At 39.0% G+C, this 19,892-nt stretch overlaps 1 protein-coding gene across 1 annotated transcript in view; it reads right to left on the bottom strand.

Moving 5' to 3' along the window:
- Nucleotides 1-15,600, bottom strand: part of DSG2 (desmoglein 2) — a 28,707-nt gene extending 13,107 nt beyond the window's left edge. Inside the window, exons 1-8 of the mRNA XM_036245959.1 lie at nt 15,547-15,600; nt 14,083-14,118; nt 11,769-11,903; nt 8,201-8,362; nt 7,903-8,047; nt 6,906-7,072; nt 3,862-3,999; nt 3,301-3,486 (exon numbers count right to left, since the gene is read on the bottom strand). Of these exons, the coding sequence (XP_036101852.1) occupies nt 3,301-3,486; nt 3,862-3,999; nt 6,906-7,072; nt 7,903-8,047; nt 8,201-8,362; nt 11,769-11,903; nt 14,083-14,118; nt 15,547-15,600 (1,023 nt within the window). The remainder of the gene's footprint in view (nt 1-3,300; nt 3,487-3,861; nt 4,000-6,905; nt 7,073-7,902; nt 8,048-8,200; nt 8,363-11,768; nt 11,904-14,082; nt 14,119-15,546) is intronic.
- Between the last annotated feature and the right edge of the window lie 4,292 nt (nt 15,601-19,892).

Raw genomic sequence — 19,892 nt, 5'->3', positions numbered from 1 at the left:
CCATTTAGATGCACTGACCAGCTGCTGTTTCTCCAACATAACATTAAATGCGTTCCATAAGTTTACATGAATGACAGCAAAGCTGTTCACTTTTGTTTTGAAAGATTTATTATGAAATTTGTTTTCCTCTAAGTAGTGTTCTGGATGGGTAACAACTTCTCCTGCCCCCTTTTTTATATGGGTCACTATGGTGTTGGGATAAGAACACAACAGAAAATGACTGGAGAAGACACTCTTTGTGACTGTAGAATCCTCATATGAGTTTTTTTGGTTTTGTTTTTGTTTTTAGGTTGCTCTTGCACGGGACATGCTTGTTTTGATGGCATGATGTGTGCTGGATGAGAAATTAAGTATTCCAGCCAAATGGCATTCATAGTCAAAGACCATAGAAGGCCAAGACAACCTTAAAAATAAATAAGCTAGGTATGGGATGGGGGAGGGCTACAAAAACTCTTTCAGTGTTTTTTACACCTAGCCACAATGATCCAAAGAGAATGGAAAAATGTTCAGCATCAAGAGCAATGTATAAGGGCACCTACCTCTATTTTTATAACGGTCAACATATTTATCATTTCCATTTTTGCTGTTTTTAGTAGTATTAAAGATTTTAAACTCATTTGCTAACAAAGCTAAGACTGTTTTTCATATGATGATTTACTATCTCTATTTCCACAAAGTACTACTCTTCTCTTTTATCATTTTTTTTGACAGTTTTATTGAAGTATAATTTACCTACATTAAAATTCCTCCACGTGAAGTTTACAGCATGGTGATTTTTAGTAAACCTATAGTTTTGCAAACATCACTACTGCCCAGTTTTGGAATACTTCCATCACCCCCAAAAGTTCCTTTGTGCCCGTTTGCAGTCAATTGCCATTAACACCCCAGCCCTAAGCAACCACTGGTCTGCTTTCTATAGCTACTGTTTTGCCTTTCCTAGAAATTCCACATACATGGAATCATACAATTATGTAGCATTTTGTGTCTGGCTTCTTACACAAAATGTTTTTGAGGTTCATCCATGTTGTAGCATATATCAGTAATTCATTCCTTTTTCCTGCTCAATAGTATTCCATTGTATGGATTTACGACATTTTATTTATCTACTTATCCGCTGATAGACATTGGATTGTTATCAGTTTTTGACTGTTGTATGAACATTTGCATACAAGTTTTTGTGTTTTTTTCTTGAGTGGATACCTAGGACTAAATCGTTGGGTCACTGAGTACTCTATGCTTAACATTTTAAAAAACGACTACTCTAGCTACACCATTTATGTGTCCACTAGCAATATATAAGACTTCTAGTTTCTCCATATCCTTGCCGATACTTGTCAATCTTTTTGATCATAGCCATTCTAATAGGTGTGCTATGGCATCTAATATAGTTTCAGTTTGCTTTTTTCCTAGTGACTAATGATGTTGAATATCGCGTTATTTCCGTATTAACTATTTGTATATCTTCTTTGTCTAACTTCTCAATGGATCTAATTATTGCCCTTAGTATCTGGAAGAAACTCTTTATACAACCGAGACAGTGAATTTAAAATTTTCTCAATCTGTGGCTGTTGTTTCAATACTAATTTTACTATTTTTTTTTGTCCATGTTCCCTTTGGTAGAAATAAGTATATTTGTTTTGTGCTGCCATGGTGCATGGAGAATGCATCAACGCTTCTATCTCTTCACTAAGTGACAGTTTCCCCTTGTGTGTTACATGCTTTTTACCTCAAGCATCTAGCATGGTCTCACCTACAATTGATGACTAAAAGTATGATTAGTTCTATATAAGCAGATAAATCTATTTCACTTCTGATACCATTATCCATTTCTTCAACAATCATAACAGGTGTCTTCCCTTTAAACATGAGGTAACCTTATTCTATGTTCCTCCGCTTTAGAAAATGGTAGTCTAAGTGCATGTAGTAGCCTATCGATAAATGGTGCCCATAATTATTACCATGAAACTTCAAGTTAATTTTTCTCTATTCTGTTATATATTTATACTCTCCTTATTTCTCTTCTGTTAGATTTTTTTCAACTCTGCCATGTATTAAGTTTTTGTAAAAATTTGGAAACTTCTAGAATCAATTTTTGTCTGTGTGAGACTTAATGAAATAGTATTTTGAAAGCTGTAGCTTTGCAAATACCACATGATCTCACTTATTTGTGGAATATAATGAACAAAATAAGCTGATGAACAAAATAGACCCAGAGACACAGAAAGGAGTATGGTTCAGACTAATAAACCTCAGAGGAGGAGGGTGAGGGGGGAGAGAAGAGATAAACCAAAGAACTTATATGCATGTATGGGTAACCAATGGACATAGACAACAATGTTGGAGTGGGGTGTCGGGGGGGTAAGGGGGAATCAGGAGGAGGGTTTCTAGGGGAGAAAAAGGAGAAGCATCTGTAACAAAATTAAATTAATAAAAATTGCAAAAACAAACAAAAAAGAAAGCTGTAGCTCTGCATTTTATTTCAAAATCTGATAAGGTAATTCTATCATAAACCATTTACAAATACACCAATATTCTTCCTTACTTGTTTTGTCAGATAAAAATACATCCTGTAATTTTTGTTTAAAAAATTCTATGGGGGTAATGAGTTTCAAATGTATAAGGCACATATTCTTAGTAAGACTATTTAATTTTTCCTTTCCTTTCCTTTTCCTTTACTTAAGCACAAGAGGTTAAAACCATACTTCAAGAAGTGACCCTCATACTACTTATATTAGAATCACAGGTGGCTTTTTGTTATAAAGGCAATTTCCTGAGCCCGACACAATCACAGATTACTAATGGTGGGGTCCAGTATTCTGCACTTTGAGCATGTAGCTTTACCAAGTAATTCTTAGGCACTCGCACGTATGAGGACAACTGGATTGGAGCTCTGTCCAGTTATTACAGCTTTTGTCTTTAGACATTATTAATAAGATCTGGCTTTGCTGTAAAGTTGATCAAATAAGAAATAGTAGTGTGGGAGACAATGAGTAGAGGCAAGAGGTCATGACGTGGGAATGTTACAGTCAGGCAAGGCTGCAAGCAAGACAGAAGTGTGCTAAGCAGCAGTGACGCTGGGATCATGCTGTCAGGTTAGGTTCACAGTCCCTGATCTGAATTGACACTGCAGTGGGACCACATACTTGCCACAGAACGTGGGCCAACAGAGATGGCTCCTATCTCAAAAAATGGTGGTGCCAGTTAACTGAGTATATAAAACATAAGTCTTAGGGAATCCAAATATATCAGTTTCCTTCTGCACAATTTCTCCCATTCTTGTTTTGAACACTAAGTACTTACCTTAATAAGGGTCACAATTCCTTCATTCGTTTGAGTGTCAGTTTCTATGCGGAAATAACCCCTTTCATTTCCTGATGCAAATGTAAAATTTGCTAACCAGTTATCAGAGCCGACTTCATCTGCATCGAACACTTTTATGCGCATAACTTCTACATTGGCTTGATTTTCTTCAACCAGCCCTTCATACTGCAAATCACAAACACAGGATTTTCATTTTAATGTAACACAAACACAAGTGACATACAGTCGTCCCTCGTTTATTGCAGTTAATCTGTTCCAGACTCTAGCGGTTGCACCTGGCGTTGAAGGATTCCTGGGGTGCATGAATACATAGGCCTACAGTCCATACGTACAGTAATTTCAATTTTAATTGTAATACAGGGTGTATAATTGACTCAGACAACCGAGCGTGTGCTGTATCATTTTCACTGTCTCGATCAACTTTTTTAAGAACCGCGATAGAGTGAAGCCACGAAAGTCAAAGCGTGAAGTGGCGAGGGACGACTGTATTTTTAGGTAGAACTAAAATACGAATAAGTTTGCTATCAAAATAATAGTTACCATTTGATTTTCTACTACAGGTATATTGTCATTGACATCCAAAATACGAATCTGAACTTGAGCTTGCTTTACTGGTTTGTCTGTTATTTGTCCATTGCCATCTCTTGCTTCTACGGTCAAAGTATAGCTGCTGTGTTCCTGCAGGACAAGAAAAAATATCCACCTGGGGTGAAACTAAAGCGCTTGCAAGTGGGTTTTTCTGGTTTCATTTTATATTATTTTTTAATACTTAATTTGTTAATTTTTTATTACAGATGTCCCTCCTTTTTTCCCCTTGGACACTCCCCCCACCCCCCACCTTCACCTCACTGTTGTCTGTGTCCATTGGTTGTGCATATATGCATATACATTCTTTGGTTTCCCTCTTCCCACCCACACACCCTAACTTCCCTCTGAGGTTTGTCAGTCTGTTCCCTACTTTCATGTCTCTAGATCTATTTTGTTCATCAGCTTATTTTGTTCATTACATTCCGCAAATAAGTGAGATCATGTGGTATTTGTCTTTCTCTGATTGGCTTATTTCGCTTAGCATAACTCTCTCCATGCTATCTCAAAGGGTAAGAGATCTTTCTTTCTTACAGCTGCATAGCATTTCACTGTGTAAATATATCACAACTTTTTTATCCACTCATCTACTGATGGGCACTTGGGTTGGTATCCAGATCTTAGCTATTGTAAATAGCACTACTATGAACATAGGGGTGCCTATATTCTTTCTGATTGGTGTTTCAGGCTTCTTAGGATATATTCCAAGAAGTGGGATTGCTGGGTCAAATGGCAGTTCAATTTTTAATTTTTTGAGGAAACACCATATTGTTTTCCATGGTGGCTGCACCAGTCTGCATTCCCACCAGCAGTGTAACAAGTTTTCTTTTCCCACCAGCACTTGTTGTTTGGTGTATCTTTCTGGTTTTAGTTCACTTTATTATCAACGAAATGAACCACAGTATACTTCATTCATAAGTAAGTTTCATGACCTGCTGTTATTCATGTGACGGTATGTATTTGCTGTCAGAGCTTTTCTAGGACAGACAAGCCTGAAGGAGTTGTAGATAGTCAATTTCTTAAATATGCCATTGGTGATATTATCAGGAGGTGCGTCTCTCCTTCAAATAGTGTGCACAAGAGTGATATTTAAAATGTAGTTTGTTCTACCTTGGAAGTGATGGCAGGACTATAGGAATTGGTTCTCTCTGCCTCACATTTCATTTTTAGTTAATAGTTAAGCCAGAGAGACCTAGCCCCCAGGAAATGTTGGCTGGTGAAGGCAAAACTCGGTGGCCTTTTTCTGAGAGAGATGATTCTTAGAGAAGGGGTCCTAGAGAACGACGTCTTAGATACACCCTTCTCTTCCACGTGGTCCCCTTACACACAGTATCTCCACTCAGTGCGGCGGGATGGAGATTAAGAAGGAGCAGGGCAGCCAGTGCCCATGCACGGGGCTGCTGTGTGGGGCAGAACTACTCCATGAAAGGCAGGGCAGCAGAGGCTCTGGACCAGCCGCCTGAGTGCCAATTCTGGCTCTGTCACTAACTACATAATGTTGGATACACTTAATCCCTTTGACCCTCTTTTTCCTTCTGCATAAAGTGGGGATAGAAATATATGGATCCGCCTCACATGGTTTCTAGGTGCATTAAATGGATTAATCTGTGTAAAAGGTGTGAATTAGCACCTGGCACATGGTAAATGCCCAGTAAGTGCCAGCCACTATTACTGGCTAAAATGTCCATACTTTAGAGATAGTAGCTTATTAAGAAATCACACTACTTCAAAATAATACTTTTCCATTCTAATTTTATGTGAAAAGGCTTAGAGTAGAATTTTAAAAGTAAGAAAATTATTTAATTCTACAAAGATCTCAATAGGAATGTTGGGCAAATGTTCCCCCTCTCTGGGCAGAGTGAAATCATTTTTCCAAGTCATACAAAATATACTGACTGCATTTGGATGATGATTTATATTTGATGACAATACAGTGTTCTTAGGATCATTAACATTTTACTCAAGCACATTGTTAAATCTTCTATGTAGCATTTGTAAAATCTTCTATCTCCCTTTTTATTCTAAAATTTTCCCTTTGAGTTAGAAATGCAAAATATGTGAAATGTTTGAGAGAACAGAATTTCTAGGAAACCTTCACAAATTTTCCTCCAATTTGGGGTTTACAAGAATTCTTTCCTTTACAAATAGCTCTATTACCCAAAGAGGGCTGCTATGTCTACGTTTTTGCCTTCCTCTGTATATCTTTCAGTGGTAGAGGAGACTCCTGGTGTTTCATTACAGAAACACAAATTAAGAAACACTGCTTTAGAGCTCTCTAGCAAACAGAATCCTGACTGGAGAGGCCCTACACCAGTGCTGTCCTTTATAATTTAAAAATTTCGCCCTGGCTGGTTTGGCTTAGTGGTTAGAGCGCTGGCCTGCGAACCAGAGAGTCCCGGGTTCGGTTCCACGTACCTCGGTTTCAGCTTGTCCCTGGCCCCGGCTGGGGTCGTGGGTGGCAACCACTTGATGTGTCTCTCTCACATTGATGTTTTTCCCTCTCTCCTTCCTGCTCTATCTGAAGATGAATGCAAAATGTCCTCGGGTGAGGATAAAAAAAAAAAAAAGAAAAGAAAAATTTCTAGCAGCCACATTTAAAAGAGTAAAAACAAAAACAAAAAACTGCTGATGTTCATTTAAAAATATATTTTATTTAACCCATGATATCTCAAATATTATTTCAACATGTAATCAACAAAAAATTAGTAAGATGGTATTTTACATTCCTTTTTTTTCCCCCCCTCATACTAAGTCTTCCCAGTTTGGTAGATTTTACGTTTATAGCACAACTTAATTTTGACCAGTCACATTTGAAGTGCTCAGTGGCCACGTATAGCCAATGACTACCATACTGGATGGCACATCCCTAGAAGGGGATAATTCTCAGAGTTATCCTATCAAGTAGAAATAGACAACAAAGTAGGAAAATTAAAGAAACAAATAGAGAAGAGAACCTGAAAGAATAAAGGAGAGTTTAAAAGATGAGCAACATAATTTACCTCTCTGTCCAAGGTAATGCTGGTTGTATAAACCTCTCCTGTATCTTTGTTGAGGTAGAACACTGGGGGGTAAGCAGGCTCCTGAGACACGATTCTGTAGGAAATTTTAGAATTCATAGTATTGGGCTCATCTGCATCTATCGCGGTGATTTTCATCACAAGGGTATCTGGCATTAGAAACAAAGATGTCCAAAATGAAACTCAACTTTAAGTACACATGTGCTATTTTATGTATCATTTCAGCTTGTTCCAAAAATGATTTCAGGTGCCTATTAAAATCACAGTTTACCGAGATAATAAAACTGAACTAGACGAGGAAATAAGTGGGAATGGATTATAGGAGTAAGAAAAACAAGATCAGGGCAGGGCCATGGTTAACACATATAATTTTTGAAGTCCTGAACACTTGTTACAGGAGGGCCACAGATTTATTTATAACAGTTCTAATGAAGAAAGAAGAATGAACAGATAGTTAATAGATGCTTATTAAAATACAAACAATTCAGGAGAAGGGCAGCTTTTCTTCACACCATGCTCAAAGAGAACTCTCTCCTGCAAGTGGTCACGGAGAACACTGCATTGAACACTGTCAACAACCCGGACAGCAGAAATATTATGAGTCAAAGGTCAGCAAACTACTGCTAGCCGGCAAAGCCAGCCACCGTCAGTTTTTGTAAACAAAATTAATTGGAACACAGCCATGCCCATTTATTTACATACTTTCTATGGCTGCTTTTCTGTTACAAGGCAGAGTAGCTGGTACAGAGATCTAATGTGTCATGTTCATCTACCATATCTGTTCTGAGGGTAACAAAGATGTCATGTCTTTTGAACTTATCACAAAAAAAGCCAGTTCCAAACCCAAAGCAACAAAGTTGTTACTATTTGTCCTGTGGTTAATATTCAGCCTCCACTAAGACACAAGGGTTCGTGTTCAGGCACACAGTGGGGTTCAAGTGACTTTGGGAATTCATTCATAAAAATAATAGACCCTTACGTGCTGCACTCATTTCTTCAACAGACCCAACGAAGACGTCCTGCGTGAACACTGGTTCATTGTCATTGATATCAAGAACTTTAATGCGGAGTTCTAATGGTTTCTCTAGATTGTTTCCTTTTTCATCCAAAGCATAACCAATTAGCTGAAATTATGGCATAAATAATAGAAGAGATTAGATTTAAGCTAAGGTAATTAAACTACCATCGTCCAAAACAAAACAAAACAAAACAAAACAAATCATGACTGTTACCAGAGAAAACCTTCAAACTAATAAACATATAATTGTTCTTCTTACCAGAAAAAATGGTGTTTCTTCTCGATCAAGAATGCTGGTAACGTTCAATTCTCCGGTGTCTTTATTAAAGATAAACACACCAAAAGGTGGCTCTGTGATCCCTTTTCCAGTGTACTTGTATGTAATTTTTAGTCCTTTTTCTTCTGCAAAATCAGAATGTATCTAATAGAAAAATAACAGAGGAATGCCTCAAGTTAAACTCTATAACTTACAGACAAATATTTTTGAAAGAGAATTTCCCTCTGAAGTTGCCATGTTACCAGGAGGAGGTGGAAGGACACAAGCACTCAAGAGCAGATGTACTGGAGTCAGAGAACCTGGGTTCTAACCCTGTCTCAGCCACTCACTGGTTGCATGATACTAAGACAGTTACATAACTGCTCTGGGCCTCAGTGTTCTTATCTGTAAAGTGGAGATACTACTGCCTACCTCTTAGGGTTGTTGTGAAGTTAAGATATTCTTAGGGGTACATCTTGGAGGGGGCTAGATTTTAAGTTTAGTACAGAAGGTAAAAATTGCAGGGTCAAAATCACCTTCATAAATCCACTTGATCCTCTGGAAAGTATGAAGAAGGCATACTTCCTCAATCTCTTCCTTTAGACATCACCGAATCCATCACAGCTTGGTCAATTCTTTGTCCTGAAACCTCAGGATTACACTTTCTTCCCATAGGTTTCCCAACATGCACTGGGGCTGGGGAGTTGCTGCTGAGAATAACCCAGGGAACAGCAGGTAGGGTTTCCCACTTCCTGCTACACCAGCTCTGCTCCTGGAGTGGAAGGTGAACCAGAGCAGTCCCAGTACTTTCACTGAGCTTGTGTCTGTCCACCTGTCCGGTTGTCTTTCTCTTTCTTTGTGCTTGTTTCTCTCTCTCTTTTTTTTCTTCGCCAAGTATATACATATGTGTATGTATATGTGTATATATATAATATTATTTATAAAGGATATTCTAGATCTTTATGTACTGATTATATGTATGATATAATCCCACTCATGTTAAAAATAACAAAACTGTGTAAACATAACTGTTGGTTTGTGGATACATATGTGTGCACATAAGAGTATGCATATAGACATTCTTATGAATTTCATAAGATCTAGAAGATACTAAACTGTTAACAATATTACCTCTACATACAGAATTTGAAAAGTTGGGGAAATTAACATGATGTTTTGCTTTTTATGTAAATTTTACTTTTAACAACTTGTGGGGTTATCACATATTGAACCCCAAAGTATCAATGCATTTTAGGGAAACCTAGTGAAAGAATGTGTGAATGACTTGGATAGCTCAGAAAACCAAACCAAACTAAAACAAAAAACTTAACTGCTTTACACATATTATTATGGAAAGCCATAATTAAAAATCTGGATTTTAGAAGGCTTTCATGAAAACAACCCGTTGCTAGAAAATGGAAATTGCTGTCTTCTGTTACGTAGCTGCTCTTTCTTTTAAGGAGCTCTTCATGTATGACATGTATAAGATTGCAAAGATAAAGTACAACTTGGATATCACTGCACCAGAACCAAGCTGAACCAGTGATGGGACAGAGAGAGATGGGGTGAGGCAGGGAGGGGCACTCTTAGGAAGTAACCCTTAGCAGAGGCTTGATGCACAGATACTGCAAATATCTGTAGGGAGAGGATTCCAAGCACAGGGAGCAGTAAGGGCAAAGGGGGAGGGGCTGGAATGTGAAATGAGCTTCTATCATTTTAGGGATGTAACAGAGTGGCGGATGGGGGCTGACAGGAGCTAAGGTCAGAGAGGAGGAGGTCAAGGCCAATAAAACCCAAGAGCTCTGTGGGCTGGGGTAAAGAGTTTATTCCTTCCACTACAGCAGGAAGCTATTGAAAGGGTCTCACTAAGGGGGTGAACATGCTTTGATTTATCTTTCAAATGATCACTCTGGCTGCTTTGGGGAGAATGAACTGTGGTGGGGGTCAGGGTGGGGGTGGCAAGAGTGAGAACATGGACCCAAGGTCAGGGCTCTCAGGGTAACACAGGGCAGAGAGGAACTGACCTGGACTACGGGGTGGCAGTGGAGAGAAGTGGGCCGATCTGGGATATATTTTGGGGCTAAAACTGAAAATATCTGCTACAGTTTTCAAAAACTAGATGGAATGATAGTGCCATTTATTGAAATGGGTAGAATTTATGGAGAACACCGTTAGGGAAAAATCCAGGGTTCAGGTTTGCACATAAGATATTACCATATAATTTATCAAAAATAGGATACTCTGAGAGTGCAAAGGGAGTTATTAATCATTAAGTCAGGACAACAAGCATAAATGAAGACTATCTCAATAAGGATATATGGTCACCCTATCTACTAGGTGTCAGTTTTCTGTTTTTGTTTTTTTCATTTTGAAGGTTACTCCTTAGGTACAGGGTGGCAGAATATGCCACCCCCAACTATGTCACTTTGGTATAGGTTTATTTTGAGCTGAAGGCAACTGAGAAGAAGTGATCTAGAAAAAAAGCTCTCTGCCCTCCCCCTATTTGTGTACAAGCAGGACATAAATTTGTAAAGGTGACCTCTCTCCCCTCTCTACCAAGAAGTAGAAAATTCAACTGTCACCAACAACTTCAGACTCTCTTCAGTCTGGAGATGGCACAAGGAATCCCCGTAACAGACTTTACTAGCCAGCCTTTTTCTACCACTGGTTTAACATACATTTGCCTTCCCACAATTTGCTGCCCCCACAAACTCAAGGTCCTTTTCCTTTGCCTTGTCACATCTCTAAAAATTTATTGCTCCTTTCCTAAGATGCTATATAAGCCCAAATTCTAACCAAACCTTTGAATTACTCATCTCTGGATTCTACCATGTTACATGCATGATACACATGTTGATAAACTTGTTTGTTTTTCTCTTGTATTATAATCAGTCTTTCTGTCAGGCCAACAGGGCCCCAGAGAACCTAGGACGGTAGCAGAAAAAATAATTTTTCCTCTCCTGCATATGATAATATCTTTTGATTATTGTAACACTGTTACACAAAGATTCAGCTGGTGCTAGATACCTTTCCTTAACTCTTTGTTGAATCAAAGCCCCTAATTACATATATCTTCATCAATGATGTTGCATCTTTCAGAATGGGAAAGAAGATATTAAAGTCGGAAGTTTCTGATAAAAATTAAGCTTTGCTAATTTTCAAATACACCTGCAATATAAAAAATCTCATTAAGTACACTATATCATTTTCCTTAAAATTTTTTTTTTAAATCCTCACCCGAGGATATTTTTCCATTTTCTGTTCAGAGAGAGTGGGAGGGAGAGAGAGGCAGGGGGAGAGAGAGAGAGAGAGAAACATCAATGTGAAAGGGACACATCGAGTGGCTGTCCCCCGCATGACCCAACCAGGCCGGGGACAAACCACAACTGAGGTACGTGCCCTTAGCAGGAACCAAACCCAGGTTTCTCCAGACCGCGGGCGTCGCGGCGCTCCAACCGCTGAACCAAACTGGCCAGGGCAATTTTCCTTCAATTTAAAAGTGAGCATAAATGTCTTCTCCCACCATATCTTAGTAATATGCATATATTTTCTGTTCCTCTTTAGAAGGTACCTTGGCAATCGGATTCTTTTTGGACAGATCCTCTCCTTCCCGAAGAGCCACAGGGGCGGTGATCCAGGCACGTTTTTGCCTTACTAAGTGAGCATGTTTAGGGAGCAGCTTATTTTCATTTCTTGTGCTTAAGGCCTACAACAAAATATTGCCAAAAAATTATTAAGTGCCCTAAGACATTAGTACGGTATTGTGTAATTTGCTAAAACTTTAAAGATACCTGTGCAAATTTCAAAGCATAGTTTTCATATTTCCTTTTTTTAAATTTATTTTTACCATTGAGAGTGCCACAGATGTCCCCCATTTTCCCCCTTTTTGCCCTCCTCCACCTGGCTACCACCCCACCCCAGGCCTTCACAGCACTATTGTCTGTGTCCATAGGTTATGCATATATGCATATAAGTTCTTTGGTTAATTTCTTCCCAACCTCCCCCCGCATTTCTCTCTGAGATTCATGACTCTGTTGCATGCTTCCATGTCTCTGGACCTATTTTGTTCATCAGTTTATTTTGTTCATTAGATTCCACACATAAGTGAGATCATGTGAAATTTGTGTCTCTGAGTAAATTATTTCTCTTAGCGTAATAATCTTCAGGACCATCCATGCTGTCTAAAAGGTTAGGGTAAGAGATCCTTCTTTTAAAAAGCTGTATAGTATTCCATTGTGTAAATGTACCACAGCTTTTTTATCCACTCACCTACTGATGGGCACTTGGGCTGTTTCCAGATCTTAGCTATTGTAAATAGTGCTGCTATGAACATAGGGGTGCATATATTCTTTCTGATTGTTGTTTCAGGATTCTTAGGATATAGTCCCAGAAGTGAGATATTTGTTAATAGGCTTCATTTTCAAAGAAGAAATGTATACACTAGCAACTTCCATAAGAGTTCAACAGATTGTCTCCAAACTAGTATAGCAGTAGGGTTTAGTTTTTATCTTTAAAAAAAATTTCTCAGAGTGAAGAGTTTAAAAAAGTTAAATAATTTAGTGGCCTTACAAAAAAGCAAATTAAAATTAACATAGAAATTTTTTTTCCAACGAACTGAAAATGAAGTTCGCTTTTTCTGTGGTAGCTTATATTTTAAAAATGAATTACTAAATGTTTTAAGACTAAATCTTAGTAACCTATTGATATCAATTTGTCAGTTAACAAGTTTATTGTTTTAATAATGAGGTAAAGGATTAAATTGCCCATCTTGTTTTTTTTTTAATCCTCACTCAAGGATATGTTTTTGTTGATTTTAGAGAGGGAGGAAGGGGGAGAGAGAGAGAGAAATATCAATGTGAGAGAGAAACATAGATGTATAGGACGGCGTTCCAACCAAGTAAGACACCCGGCTGGGATAACCTATCTCTTGTTTTTAGAACCTTTAAGTGGAATACAATTCTATAAATTTTTATTTGTGCTTTAATTGATAATATAGATTTTATCCAAGGAAAATTTGAATATAGCTGACCTAGTGTCTTAAAATCAGAAATGATTATTCTACTAGGTTTCTCATTTTACTAATTTTGTAGCTCTATATAATATGTATTTTATTTAAAAATATTTATTCTGGTTATCATTAGGTCATTGATTTTTTTTCCTTTGGTTTTAGTTGAAAAATTATTCTATAACTCAAAAAATTAAATTATGTAACAAAACATTAAAGTTTATAATGTGAAAATATAAAACTTCCTTCTACATTAAAAACAATATTTTTATTGATTTCATAGAGAGGAAGGGAGAGGAAGAGAGAGACAGAAACATCGATGAGAGAGAAACATCAATTGACTGCCTCCTGCATGGCCCGCACTGGGAATTAAGCCTGACACCTGGGCATGTGCCCCGACTGGAAATTGAACCAGCAACCTCCCTGGTGCAAGGGATGACACTCAACCAACTGAGCCACAAGGGCTGGGCCACCTACATTTTCACTCATACTTCAGAGTATTCACATTAACACCTGGACAAATGAATATCTTTTATGATCTTTTCTTATAACCAAACAGTTGAACAAGTATCAAGGTTTTTTCCTATAAAAATAAAATATACTGCACTTCTCATTCTACCCCTTGATTTTTCATTCAGTACCTTATCATAGACATTCTTCCAGGTATCATACATTGTTATACCATTCTCCTATTGATGGATGGATTGCCCCCAAAATACTGCATGAACATCCCTCCATATGTGTTCCTGGGCACTTGTTTGAGAGAGAACATCTGGATTTAAGGGTGTGTGCATTTTTAATCTGAGGCATAGCCAAATTGTCTTCCATGAAATTAAGCCTCTGGGTTCAAAAGACGGAAGTAACCTCCTTGGTTCCTTACCTCTAAGTGGAGTGCATTTCCAAAGTTAAGGCAGATCTGAAAAATAAAGTTATTTATTTACTGTTTAATACAATTTATCACTAACTTCAGTTTAAATATTTTGTTAATGAATAACCTAGGCTATTACAGCAATCAAAAACAAACAAGCAAATTAAAAAAAACAACAACAACGGTTAAACACCACTATTCTCCTTTGCAAAAGGAAACCAATTTTAATTTTCCCCTTTGCCTCCCTGCCATGACCAGGGCTGGAGAGAGGAATCTGTACTCTTTGATCCACGATGCCTTCTCCAGAAACTCAGAACACCACTAATCTAAAAACCAAAACCAAAACCAAAACCAAAAACTCTCCTGTTGAAATCTTAGCCCATCTTTGATGCTTTTCTCTTTACCCTGTGGTTTTCATCTCATGTTCTTGGGGAACCCACTTACCTTTCCTGAAGGCTTTGGCTTTTTGTGTGACATGCCTCCCACCACCCCAACTCCCATCATCTCCCACAGGGCATGCACGCAACTACCCATATTTAGACTCCATTCTTCACCTTCTTTGGTCCCACCAAGTCTTTTTGTTTTGTTTGTTTTTTCCAAGCACTGTCACATTTCGAACTTCATCATCACACAGAACTAAACACAGTTACGTGTACTCTAAAATCTGTACAACAAACTCCTATCTCGCCTTTCAACTTTTGCTTCACTTTTCTCTTGGCTTAATCCAAACCAGCGCTTTCTAATATGGTAGCCACTTAAATTTACAAGATTTGTAATTAGTAATTCATTTGCTCAGTAGCCACATGAGGTTTGGCTTGAGACAGTGTAGACATCCATCACTGTAGACAACGCTATCGGACAATGCCAGTAAATTACTGCCACCCATTCCAAAGATGCTGCCAATGACTCAAAGATCCCTCATTCTCTTGACCTTCTAATACTCCTGCCTCCCTTTTCCCCCAACTCTGTGTTATTCTCTTTGATTCTAACCCTGCACTGTCAACAATGCTTGAGAGGGCCCCAGTGGCTGATTGGATCCATCAAAGATCCAGGCTCTCTAACAGCTGCTCCCTCCACAGGATTGGCATTGGTTTCTAGGGTGACTATATGTTTATGTTTTCCCAAGAGAGTCCGGATTATACCTGTGGTGTAGGTATACCCCCCCCACCCCGTTAGCAACCCTTTATTCTCAAAAGTGTGCTCATTCAAACCACAAAGAACACAAGTCACCTTATTTTTGTCTCTCTTACTGTATTCCTAACCTCATGACCTTCTTGAAACCTTACCTCTCAAAGGCCCCACCTCCAAATACCATCACACTGGGAGTTAAGGCTTCTACAAATAAATTTGGGGGGAACGCAAACAATCAGCCCATAACCATGTACAAAAGAATTTTGGTCAGTGAGATATGAGGAGTCTGGAAGAAATTATCCTCACTGACATGAAGAGAAGCATATGCACAGCGTGTCTCCTCACCTGCTTCTGGAGACTGGTGAGCACGGCGGTGACTTCTGGAATGGCTATCGCCATCTGTGACCATGAGAAACTAATAAAGTGGCAGAGAAGCCAAACTATAACTCATGCAGTTATAGAACTGGTCAAATCTCTGATCCACTTCTTATGATATAAAATTTTTTTCTTTTCATTTAATCCACTTTTAGTTGGGTTTTGTTACTTATATCTGAAAGCAACCTAACTGATATGCCCACTATGCATCTTGGCGTGGTTATTATACACATTAAAAGAAATAACACATAAGTGTCTTTATTGCAAATGACTGGCACACAGCAGGCGCTCAGTAAATAGAGTTATGATGGTATTTCCTCAATTTCAACACTTGCGTTTTCCTCATCTTCAAATTTCTGATTTGGATTTATTCATTTCTGCCTTCAATTTCCTGAGCTCCGACAATATGCTAAGTAACAGAGTGCTCTTTTATGTTTGGGAGGTAGACAAAAATGACTATGATAAGAGTTGTAAAGAATATTAAAGCAGGGACAGGGTGGCAGACAGTAGTTTAGGACTGTGAGGGGGCTCTCGGAAGAGGTTCTAGAGATCTGAGTGGAACGAGGGAGCGAGTCAGACAGAGTCCTGCAGGGGAAGGGCCAGGCCATGGAGTGGGAATGACACCGTGGTCAAGGTGGGCGCTGCTAGAGGACAGTGTCAGTGGGATGTCAGGGCTCCGGGGGTGCTGGTAATCTTGTTTCTTGATCTAGTTGCTGGTTACATGGTGTGTCCAGTTTGTGAAAATCCAGTAATTCAGTATACTTGTGACATGTGCATTTTCCTGTATGTTAAACTAAAAGTTACAAAAATCTGTGTGCATCTTAAAGCTGAGGGAATCTTGGAATCTATGTAATAGTTCCGCTATTTGCTTGCTTGCTTATTTATTTATTTATTTATTTATTTATTTATTTATTTATTTTTATATTCTCACCCGAGGACATTTTTGCATTTATCTTCAGATATAGCAGGAGGAAAAGAGGGAGAAAGAGAGAGAGAGAAACATCGAAATGAGAAAGACACATCGACTGGATGACACCCACATGACCCCAACTGGCGCCGGGGACAAACCGCAACCAAGGTACGTGCCCTTAGCAGGACCTGAACCCGGGACTCTCTGGTCCGCAGGCCAACGCTCCAAACCAGCCAGGGCCTATTTGCTTTTTTTTTTTTTATCCTCACCCGAGGACATTTTTCGATATTTTGTTTAGAGTGAGAGGGAGAGAGAGAGAGAAGCATCGACGTGAAAGCGACACATCGAGTGGTTGCCACCCACATGACCCAACCAGGGCCGGGGACAAACTGCAACCAAGGTACGTGCCCTTAGCGGGAACCGAACCCGGGTCTCTCCGGACCGCAGGCCGATGCTCTAACCGCTGAGCCAAACTGGCCAGGGCCCTATTTGCTTTTTTATAGCACCTATTGTGGTAGCTGGTTTTTATAAGTCAGGATGGACTGAAATATTTGCTCTACACTCACTGCATAAAAACCCAAGAGAAATGTACTAATGTTCTGTCAATTGTGGAACTGTTTATTTGATTTAAAAAGTTAAGATCTTTACTACTCTTTTCTAAAGTACATAATTTAAATATTTCCTTGGGACTCTGTAACTTGTATAAACCATTCTTAATTTAGAAAAGTAGTTCTCAACTGGAGATGTGCACACCCCCACCCCCTCACTGGGGATATTTGGTAATGTCCAGAGACGTTGTGGGTTGTCTAATGAAGGTTGGGGTTGGGGGTGGAGAGATGAGTGCCACTGGCATCTAGAGGCTAGAGACCAGAGGTGCTGCAGGTCTACAATGCACAAGGCAGTTCCCCCGTACCCCCATCCCGTTACCCCCAAAGCATTATCTGGTTCTAAAGGGTACGGTGCCAAGGTTGAGAAATCCTGATTTAGACCATGTTTCTCTGATTGGAAATTACTGTAGTAACTAGGGTCATGAAGGTGCTACAAGTTCCACAGGACCTTGGGATTCATGTAAATTTCCAATACGCGGGTAGCATATTGCAGGCAGTATGACTGGAACCACCGACACTGTAGCTGTCCTCCATTCCCACTTTCCTGGAAGATTTCCAGCTCTGCAAGTTTCAGTGACCTGCTGTAGGGCTGCTGCAAAAAGTTTCAAGCATTGGGCAAGATGACCACTATGGTTTCTCCCAAGTATGAAATCTGTAATTATTTTTTTCTCACAAGGAACCTGGTGATAGAAAAACGTCATGTGCAACATGCCTTTAAGACTGAAGCGGAAAAGTAAACTTCTAGTCTCGGTATCCAAAGGCTGGAAGATGGACCAGAGAAATTCTTCAAAAGCATTCTCAATTTACTAAAGTTTTTTTTGTTTTTTTTTTAAATTCTACCCTTGAATCCTGTGCATCTTGTAAAAACTGGCCTTCCTGGTAACTGGCAAGAAAATAATTTGGTTTTGGCACAGGCATGAGGGAAGGTCAAACATCACTGCAAAAACCAAATCAATTAATGCACTCTTTGTTCTCAAGGTCAGCACCTTTAAAAATTACTTCCTGTTCGCAAGTCATCTTGATTGAGTTTAATAAGTAGAATCCAGGAGGACTTATGAGGGAATAGATGACAGTGCCTCCTGGCTGATAGGTTCTCAGGGAGGTTCTCTATAAAATTTCTTTTAAAAATGTTTTTTATTGATTTTTTTAGAGAGAGGAAGGGAGAGAGAGATAGAAGCATCAATGTGAGAGAGATTCATGGATGGGCTGCTTCCTGCACACCCCCTACTGGGGATGGAGTCCGCAACCGGAGCATGTGCCCTGACCGGGAATTGAACCAGGACCTCTCAGTCCATGGGGCAGCACTCAATCCACTGAGCCACACCAGCCGGGCCTAAAATTTCTTATTTTATGGCTAAACATCATAACTTATTTAGAAAATCTCAACTTATAAATGACCCACACAGAAGTATTGTGCATATAGCAGCCACATTCAACAGCTAATTTAAACAATTACATTTTTGTTTTCACAGCTGGTACTTTAGAAAAGACCCAGCCAAGAAAAGCGACATTTTGAACTATAGGTTTTGAACTCTGAATTTGAATTTTAGATAGCAAAGCTACATATTTTAAGTCTAACTGCAATAAATTATAGGATTTATCATCTTTCACCTGCTCTTCTGATGTTTGGCTAATCTTAATGTAACAGATATGATTTTGGGTGACTCATGCCTCTTTTAGATTCAAAGAGGAAAATACTTTCTTTGGAAGCATTTACTGGCTCAGTGAATTTTAAAATGTGGATGTAGTAATGCTATGATACAGGGGAGTTGTTAGATCACGTACATTCTAACCTCAAGCTGAGTTTTGTGTAATCACACAAAATAGGACAGCTCCTATTTTGTCCTTGGTATAAGGAACAAAGACAAATAAACTAAAGGCCCGGAAAAGTCAACATTCTTTTTATTTAGTGTCGATTTCTTTGGCCCCTAAAACATTTTTTAAAAAATGGGGTAGTTAATCAGACTTTTAACTAGTGTTAAAAGTAAGCTTTTAAATATTAAGTCTTTTTTCTATTCTCATTTCTTATTTTATTTTCTCCATCACCATTTATCCCCTCTATGCCCTCTTCTACCTCCACCCCCACCCCGAAATCATCACACTGATGTCCATGTCCATGAGTTCTCTCTCTCTTTTCCTCAACCCCTCACCCTGCCCTCACTGGAGCTGTCTGCCTGCTCTATGAGTTTGTCTCTATTTAGCTAGGTAGTTCAGTTTGTCCATTATATTCCACATGAGTAAAATCAAATTAACTTCTAACAGGGATGTTAACAGTGGTTCTCAAACTTGAGCGGCGTTAGAATCACCTGGTTAAAACACAGATTGCTGGGCCCCACCCGAGAGCTTCTGACTCAGCAGGTCTGGTTGCGGGGGATGGGGGGTGGGGAGGTGAGAAGGGGTGTAGAAGAATCTGTATTTCTAACAAGTTTGCTGCTCATGCTGATGCTGCTGGTCTGGGGATTGCACTTCTGAAAATCAGTGTGTACAATCACAGAGTAGCAAAGGAAAGGGAAGAAGGGAGCCTGGCTAATTCATAAACCGAATAATGAAACCTTAAGTAGAGAGATGTGTGAAACACATGGATTCGGAGTCAGGAAACCCAGTAACTGAGTTAGTTATTCCTGCCACAAAAAGATTTTTCCACTTTACCAGTAAAAACCAACCACAACAGGGTTGCTTTAAATAGGGTTTTTACCTGGTTCAGATTTCTTCTTCTAGCTGGTTTTACTTGATCCTGCGCCTTTTTTGAAACACTTTACCATTTTATTAGTATGTATTTTTTATAACTATATATTTTG

The sequence above is a fragment of the Molossus molossus genome, unplaced genomic scaffold (assembly GCF_014108415.1).
Source record: "Molossus molossus isolate mMolMol1 unplaced genomic scaffold, mMolMol1.p scaffold_m16_p_6, whole genome shotgun sequence".
NCBI lineage: Eukaryota > Metazoa > Chordata > Mammalia > Chiroptera > Molossidae > Molossus > Molossus molossus.
The sequence above is the reverse complement of the archived record's forward strand: the minus strand, read 5'-3'. Positions and strand labels throughout refer to the sequence as shown.